At 42.8% G+C, this 9,078-nt stretch overlaps 1 protein-coding gene across 1 annotated transcript in view; it reads right to left on the reverse strand.

The window, feature by feature from the left end:
* Positions 1 to 8,858, reverse strand: part of ANKRD55 (ankyrin repeat domain 55) — a 130,801-nt gene extending 121,943 nt beyond the window's left edge. Inside the window, exons 1-2 of the mRNA XM_021939373.2 lie at positions 8,745 to 8,858; positions 8,364 to 8,454 (exon numbers count right to left, since the gene is read on the reverse strand). Coding sequence (XP_021795065.2) covers positions 8,364 to 8,421 — 58 coding nt within the window. The 5' untranslated portion in view covers positions 8,422 to 8,454; positions 8,745 to 8,858. The remainder of the gene's footprint in view (positions 1 to 8,363; positions 8,455 to 8,744) is intronic.
* Between the last annotated feature and the right edge of the window lie 220 nt (positions 8,859 to 9,078).

Here is a 9,078-nt window from a genome sequence, read left to right on the forward strand (position 1 = left end):
ATATCTACTGTGGGTAAAATGTTATCAAACCGTATCACATGTTACAGATCACATCTTTCATGAAAGAAGGGGTCAATTGACGCAGCAAACTTTATTTTTGTCTTATTTGAAGAACTTGCTACAGTTACCCCAACCTTCAGCGGCCACCACTGAGATCAGTCAGCAGCCATCAACATCGAAGCAAGACCCTCTACCAGCAAAAAGATGGCTGAAGGCTCAGATGACCATTAGCTTTTCTTTAGCAATAAAGTATTTTTAAAATAAGGTATGCACATTTTTAGACAGAATGCTATTGCATACTTAATAGACTACAGTACAGTGTAAACCTAACTTTTACATGCATTGACAAACCAAAAGTTTGTATAACTTGCTTTTTGCAATATTCACTTTATTGCAGTGGTCTGGAAACAAACCCACTGTATCCCCAAGGTATATCTGTATTAGGTCAATAGACAAAATTAGAATGCAGATGCTAGATTAACAAAAAGCACACACACATGTAGAAGGAGAGAGAGACACACACACAGAAAGAGAGAGAGGGAGGGAAGGGGCGAGGGAGACAGAGACAGAAAGAGCAAATGATAAAGCAAATGGGGCAAAATGTTAACATTAGATGAATCTGAGTAAAAGGCACACAAGTGTTTTTTTTATATGATTCTTAATTTTACAACATTTCTATAAATTTGACATTATTTTTGAAAAATTTAGGCCAGGCGCAGTGACTCACACCTGTAATCCCAGCACTTTGGGAGGCCGAGACAGGCAGATCACCTGAGGTCAGGAGTTTGAGACCAGCCTGGCCAACATGGCGAAACCCCATCTCTACTAAAAATACAAAAATTAGCCGGGCATGGTGGCATGTGCCTGTAATCCCAGCTACTCAAGAGGCTGGGGCAGGAGAATCACTTAAACCCTGGAAGTGGAGGTTACAGTGAGCTTAGATCGCGCCACTGTACTCCAGCCTGGGGGATAGAAAAAAAAAGAAAAATTTAAAATAATTGAATACTATTGAATATTACATGCATATATCTTAAGTTCTGAGAGCACATTTAGAAATGGAAATACTTTCCATGTATACTGGAATGACTTCCCTTCTCTTTCTCCCTCAATATAGCTGATAAAATAAGAAAATCCTCATTAATGAGCAGGTGCCATTCTAACGTTTCACAAAGAGAAAACAAAGAGCCCTTATTAAGCACACAAACCTACATATTGGTTGAAGGTAGATATTAGGGTAAAACCATCATGACTTTAAAAGATAAATCAGAAAATCTACATGTAGATCATTCATGATATAAGGGAATTCTCAAACACAATTCAGCAGATTCTGCAAATGACCAACAGAGATTTACAAGTGCATTAATCATGTGACTCCTGGTTAGTGGTCTTAGCCCCACCCATATGCCACCTTTGCCAGCTAGTCTTTATTTATTTGGACTGTCAATCTGAAAATCAACCTTTGACTTCAGTGCATCCATACCCTCACCTTCTCACCTTGTCCCACATTTGGTGATGAGAAAGATGTTTGTCTCATGCTTGTTTCATAATAAAAAAACAGCTACAAATTTATTGTATTTTCTTTTAGACTCCATATCCATTTTGGTTAAAATATCCTTGAATCAAAATAGTGATATCAAAGGGAAAATCCATGAATATCAGGTACTCAGCACAGTTACTTAGTTGTGGAACTGTGGAGTTAGTGAGTAGAGATGACAGGAAGAGCTCAGTGTAGTGGCTCAGCTGCCTGCTGCAGCGGAGGCTGAGCTGAGGGAGAGCCTCTTGAAGCTGATCCAATGAGTTATGGGAAGCATCAGGGTTGATTCAGATGTGGTTGCCCAAGTGAGTCTCTATTCTCTCCAGATACCACTCCAGGGTCCTCCCTCTTGGGATGCATACTCTGGCAAGAGGCTCCCTCCCCTAGGACAGTTGGGTGGTCCTGTGGTGAAGAATATTGATGGCTGTGAAGGGTAATTGTTTGGATAAGCTCGGCCAGGAGCTTCCTTCTGTAGAGTCCTTCAGAGGAGCCATGAAGGGTGGAAGGAAAGGGATGCTCAGGTTATTGGGGGCACAGCCTGTCCTAGGGGGAAACAGATGAAGGCCACAGCACATTTCAGAATGGACTGGACTGTTATACACTTTCTCAGGAGGTGGTTGGTTGGAAGAAGACAGCATCACAAAGAAGAGGGCAGAGAAAGGTGGGGGTCAAACACACTTGCCTAGACTTATTCAGGAGGGATCAAGAAAACTGAAAGAGGCCGGGTGCAGTGGCTCACGCCTGTAATCCCAGCACTTTGGGAGGCCGAGGAGGGCAGATCACCTGAGGTCAGGAGTTCAAGACCAGCCTGGTCAAAAAGTGAAACCCTGTCTCTATAAAAATACGAAAATTAGTCGGTCATGATGGTGGGTGCCTGTAATCCCAGCTACTCAGGAGGCTGAGGCAGTAGAATTGCTTGAACCCAGGAGACGGAGGTTGCAGTGAGCCGAGATCATGCCATTGCACTACAGCCTGGGTGACAGAGTGAGACTCCATCTCAAAAAACAAAACAAAACAAAACAAACACTGAAACAAACATGCTTGCCTAGACTTGTTCAGGAGTGGTCAAGAACAGGAAAAAAAAGATTCTTCTCCCATCTCTCTTTCCCTCTGCTCCTCTTTCTTGACCAAGAGAAGGAGAAGGCTACGCATTTTCTCAAAGGCAACATATAATCTGCTTCTAAACCAGGGCTGGTTTGCCAGCTAGTCTGTTTATCTGGACTGTCCATCTGAAAATCAATCACAGAATTCCCCTCAATGTTCCTGGATTTATTCCAGGCTCCCATGCAAGATCTCTGAGCCTGAACTGAGCAACTGAGCCCAAAGCATTCCCTTTCCTTTCCTATCTGCTATGCTTGCCTTTCAAAACTCCTTTGGGAGGACTCCTTTGCCCAAAACACTATTCAAAATTTGCTTATTCTTCCTTTGGAGGCATCTGGTTGTCACGCCAGATTTTTCACTTTTGCTTTTTCAGCAAAGCACAGATCTTCTGGTCTAGCATTCCCATTTTAGATGAGCAGTTGGATTTAAAACCTGCACATCTGTGTGTGGGAACTTTAAAAATCCACAACACAGTGGAATAAGAGCTTGACTGTGAAAATAAATGATTCATTAATTCGATTTTTCATAGATGTCTTTTTTTTAATTAAACCTTATCACTGGCCAAGGAAAAGACATTCTGCAGTAGAAAGAACATGGGCTTTGAAGTGAAACAGGGTTAGCCTGGAATCCTAGCTTTGCTGTTTTACTTTGTGGTAACATTGGGTAGGTCATAACCTTTTAAAATTTCCTCATCGATAAAAGGGGGTCATACTCTGAAGCTGATATGAGGATTATATGAGCTAGTCTGTGTGCAGTCCTTAGGACAGAACCTGGGTCTGCTAAATGCTCCATAGACATTCCTTCTTGTCAGTATGTATCCATGTAAAGCCCTGCACAGAGTCTGCACCAAACAGATGCTCCCCATCTGCCCCCACCTCTTATTTGTCAGTTTTTCTTCTAGCTTAAAGGAGAATGGATTTTACCAAAAACTGAGTCACAGTGTTGCATTCTTTCTGGGATCTGATCTCTTCTCACTCCCTGCAATAGGTTGAATGGTGGCCCTAAAGATACGTTCTCATCTCTATTGCTGGAACCTGTGGCTATTCCCTTATATGGCAAGAGAGTGACTATGACCTTTTATCTGAAGGGATGTGATTAAGTCAAGGACTTTGAGAGGAGGAGTTTATCCTGGATTATCTGGGTGGTCCCTAAGTGCAATCACGTGCATCCTTAAAGGAGAGGCAGAAGAACTTTGAGACAGGTACACAGAGGAGCGATGCACACAGATGAGGCCAACTGAGGATGGTGGCAGAGACCAGAGTGATGAGGCCACAGCAGCCAAGGCTGGAAGGACCAGGGAAGATTCTTTCCTAAAGGCTCTAGGAGTAGGCCCTCCGCTGACATTTTTTTTTTTTTTTTTTTTTTTGAGATGGCGCCTCACTCTATCGCCCAGGCTGGACTGCAGTGGCATGATTTTGACTCACTGCAACCTCCGCCTCCTAGGTTCAAGCAATTCTTGTCCCTCAGCCTCCCAAGTAGTTGGGACTACAGGTGCGTGACACTACATCTGGCTAATATTTTATTTTTACTAGAGATGGGGTTTCACCATTTTGGCCAGATGAGTCTCAAACTCTTGATTTCAGGTGATCTACCCGCCTCGGCCTCCGAAAGTGCTGGGATTACAGGCGTGAGCCACTGTGCCTGGTCCGCTGCTGACATCTTCATTTCAGACTTTTGGCCACCAGAACTGTGAGAGGATATATTTCTGTTGTTTTAAGCTACCCAGCTTGTGATAATTGGTTACAGCAGCCCAGAGACACTCACATACTGTAGTAATCTGGGCTGGAAGACAAAGTCCTTCCTCTGCTTTTCCGCAACTCGACCAGAGAAACAATCTGTGCAAGAGGGTGGTCCACAGCCCACACAGGTGCGTGCAAACACACCGCTCAGCATCTTCAGGCACATTTCCTCAAAGACCCTGGCAGGGCCAGGTCCTCCTCACCCCCAACAACACAGAGGAGTGGGTGAGGCCCTGAGGCTACCCGCCCCCCCGGCCCCCTTGCCTTTTTTTTTTTTTTTTTTCATTTTCTCTCTGAGGCTTGGGATTCTTTCAGGCACAGCAAAACTTTTCTTTCCAAAAGTCATGACAAAGCTTACAATGCAAGTATCTTTAGTTACATAATACATAGACTTTAGCAGGAACCTCTGTGTTCTGTAGTAAATGGCTTTACTACAGGTCGCTTCCTGCGTGTGTGGGCTTTGAGAGGGAACACAGCCAGAAAGAACACGTGGGACCAGAAGAGATGTTGCTATGGTGAAAGCTAAAAGCACAAAAGAGAGCTGAGAGTTCTGAAGACCCAGGCTTCCTCCCTCACAGTTTTACAAAGCCAGCCAGAGACACAGCCCTCATGCCCCTGGCCAGTCAAATAATCTGATCTTTAGGCCTCCCAGCAGCTCTGTGAATATGTAATATAGTATTATCCACATTTACAGTCAAGGAGGCAGAAGCCAGTGGAGATCAACTAGTCTGTGCAAGTTCATGTAACTAGGAAGAGGGCAGAGACAGGACATGAGCAAATGGCCATCTGTCACCAAGACCCTGGCATGCCTTGTTGCCTCTAGCTAAAGAGAAATATTGAGAAATTCATGTGGAGGGATTCAGTTTGCCAAACCCACCTCGTTGGAGCCCTGAAGGTCCTTCTGCATCATATTCTTCCACCATTCTCTGGGCAACCATGAGCCAGAGTCAGTGCTAGCCCAGGGATTGGCCATGCACAGGAAGCTTCCTTTTGCCCTGTTGTATGGATGGAGAACACCTGGGCCTCAGTCCCCTCTGTTGCTATTTAGTGGGGTGTTGTTATTATTATTAGGAAGGACCCAGCTTTGAACCTCTCTGTGCTTTAGTTCCCGCATCTGAAATGTGGAAGAGGGGTAGGTTGGATGACTGGTTCTCAATCTTTGCTGTCCATGAGAACTTCCCAGGGAGTGTTGGTGGGGCCATATCTCACTGCAGTTAAACTGGAATCTCCCTGGGTGGGATTCAAGCATCAGCATTTTCAGAATTTCTTCAGATGATTCTTTTTTCTTTTTTTTGAGACAGAGTCTTGCTCTATTGCCAGGCTGGAGTGCAGTGGCCCGATCTCAGCTCACTGCAACCTCCACCTCCCAGGTTCAAGTGATTCTCCTGCCTCAGCCTCCCGAGTAGCTGGGACTACAGGCGTGCGCCACCATGCCCAGCTAATTTTTGTATTTTTAGTAGTGATGGGGTTTCACCATGTTGGCCAGGGTGGTCTCAATCTCTTGACCATGTGATCTGCCTACCCTGGCCTCCCAAAGTGCTGGGATTACAGGAGTGAGCCCTCGTGCCCGGCCCAGATGATTCTTAAGTACAGCCAATATGAGAACCAGTGGGTTGCCTGATTGCTAAGGTTCTTCCAGATGCAATGTCTTCTGTCCCCATCTGTATGTAAAGCCAGTGCTGCTAGGGTTCAATTATCCAGATAGAAACAACTCATGAAAAACCCTCAACTAAAGCCCCATGCTCAACTTTTCCCGAGAAAGTCACTTCCCTTTGGTTTGTCCAACAATATAATATTTAAAATCTGTATAATGGTCTCAACCTCTCATGGTCTTTCATGCTTTTAAGAAAGAGGAAGGATTAATGGGGTAATAAAACTATTCAGGAATCGCTTAATTATTATTCTAGGGCTTGCTATAAAGAGTATCCTAGGGTTCTGAAAAAAATAATTAATGTAATTTAATCACCCAGTACTAAGCCCGCATTTAGGACTGCTACATTCAAGCTGAAGGTAGAGAGATGAGTAGTCTTTTGCACTTCAGAAACTACCAGTCCAAGGTGATAATAACAACAGCAATAATAATAACAGCCGCAGCCAAAATGGGAAAATACTTATTGAATATCAGGCATTGCTGACAGGTGCATTTTATATGTTATTTTAGATCCTCACAACAACCTGCTAGGTAAGCATCATTTCCTTCATTATATTGCTGGGGAAACTAAGGCCCAGAGAGGTTAGGTAACTTGCCAAGTTCACACAGCTAAGAAGTAGCTGATCTGCCATTCTGGTCTATGTCTATAAGATTTAAAATCCCATGCTCTTTCCACCATATGATAAAACCTCTAGAAAGAGAGAAAGGATTGAGAAATAGAGATAAACATGGCAGGGAGAGGGTTAACTTCCATGGGAGAGAATCGCGCCCAGGTGGAGGAATTGCTGTGAATTGCTCACATGAAAGGTGTTATAAGAAAATCAGTCTTGTAATTCTATATCTTAACTATGTTTGGGGCTCAATCCTGTTAGAAGGTATAACACTGGAACATGTAAATTCATTATGAAGAGCTAGTTCTTCTTCAGTCAGTCCCAGCTCCCTCCAATTATTCTTCAAAAATAAACCCATTGTGTGTTTCGTGGCTCAGCAACGTCATTTTTTAGCCAGTGTGAGCTCTTTGGTTCTTAGCAGATTTTCACTTTTACTGACTGCCATCAGTGATATAAAATGTACCAGGAGGAGAGGATGGTGGTGGGCACAGCTGTGACAACCCCTTTCTCTATGGTGTTAAGATCCAAACGCGGTATGAGCCAGCACTTTCTGAAGGCACACACACACACACACACACACACACACACACACACACGAACACTATTCCAAATGAGCTAAGACCTGGAGAACACACTATATACATACATACATTAGCTAACTCAGGAATCTAAACAAAAATTTATTTTTGGAGAAACCCACTGGGCTAAAATAATTCACCCACAAAGCCAAATGTAGCTTGAGGGGTATTAAACACGCTATGGCCTAGAGCAGGAAAAAGGAAAAAAGAATGAAGCAATACATTTTCTTAATGAGGCTTTTTCAAACCACCATTTCGTGTTGTAGCCCAAACAGATAAAATCACCAAAGGAACTTAGGATCTTGAAGAATATTCAGAGACTGTAGAAAGTGGTTTAAATATTAGATATTTAAGAAAAGATTCTAAAAAAATATTTATTATGTTTATAAAACGGAAATTTCACGTTCATACTAAAAAAAATTTACAATTGCACATAAGTATTATGTGAAGATGTGTATAAACACACTGCATATGCAAAATGTATACACCTAGACCATATGGCCAAATACATGGTATTATAAGGATGAGTTGATTTCACAGCAACATTTTGATGTGGAAAATTACCTCCACTCCAGAAATTATAAGTAAGGAAGATATACCCTGTCGCTGCAAATAATAGCATAGGGATATGTCATTACACAACCTTGGATGAGATAACATATCAACCCGACATAAATACAGGCAACATCTATTCCTGAAAGAATAAAAAAATGCTTATGAAGATATAGCAATGAGATACTGGGCTAATAGAACGATTAAAAAAAAGTGATGTGTTCTTACACTGCTTACTCTAATTTTTAAAAAAGATTCGGAAGAAACAGAATAAAGACAACACTATTGAAATAGTGTGCTTGAAATTCAATTTTTAAAATTTGAAGGTAGGAATACTTCAACAAGATCATAAGCTTATACAACAAATCATAAGCTTATTTTTCTGTTTCAGATGCTTATCAAAGAAGCGAACATTTTGAACAGGTTTGTTTTCTAGGTGAAATCCTCTTTCCACATCCTACATAGCAAATACTCATGCACACGCACGCATGCACACACACACACACACACACTTCTCTTTCTCTCCTTACAACTGCAAATCCATACCATGGGACTAAGGATGCTAACACCAAAGAATGTGTTAAAGCAACATTTTACCTCTTTGCTGATCAAACACAGAAGGGGTGCTGAAATCCATGGTAGCCTGTCTCATCATTTACCGTCAGAATGGCAAAAAGCATCCAGGTCTCTAGAAAGGAGAAAACACCATCTCAAACATTACAGTCAACATGACAGTCAGAGGCAGCATCGTTTGCCAAGACCTCTGTTTCAGAATTTAAAGTGCACCAGAGCTGCAGGTTGTTGTCCAGGCAAGTGATGAAAATCAGTAAATGCTATTCCTGTAAATACCTGCTAGAAAAGAGTTACTCTATGGCCTCATTCATCAGCTGTACTTGGATATAATACACCCTCCACCCCCAAATAAATAAACACAATTACTCAAACTCTAAAAAGATAGTAATTGTATGGGCCACCTGCCTTGGATCTGGGCTGGGGAAACACAGCAGATCACGGAGCTTCAGCAGCTGGAATGTCGCTTTACACCAACAGAAATCTGAATGGGTGAGTGAGGATTCACAGGGCCAGACAGAGCATGTGCAAAGCTGCCAATGCAGTTCACATTCGGCTGTGCTCTTGGCGGAGCGAGAACTGCATTTGGGTCATGTGAGCAGAGAGTGCCATCTCAATGGAATAGGATGTAAATATTGTAGCAGGAGACTGCTGGCCATGTGCTGTGTGGAGTAATTATCCATGTTGGCAGTCTTCTTCACTCCCCTTTCAGCTCCGTTCTCCAACTGACAGGGAGGATGGG

The sequence above is a fragment of the Papio anubis genome, chromosome 5 (genome assembly GCF_008728515.1).
Source record: "Papio anubis isolate 15944 chromosome 5, Panubis1.0, whole genome shotgun sequence".
Classification (NCBI taxonomy): domain Eukaryota; kingdom Metazoa; phylum Chordata; class Mammalia; order Primates; family Cercopithecidae; genus Papio; species Papio anubis.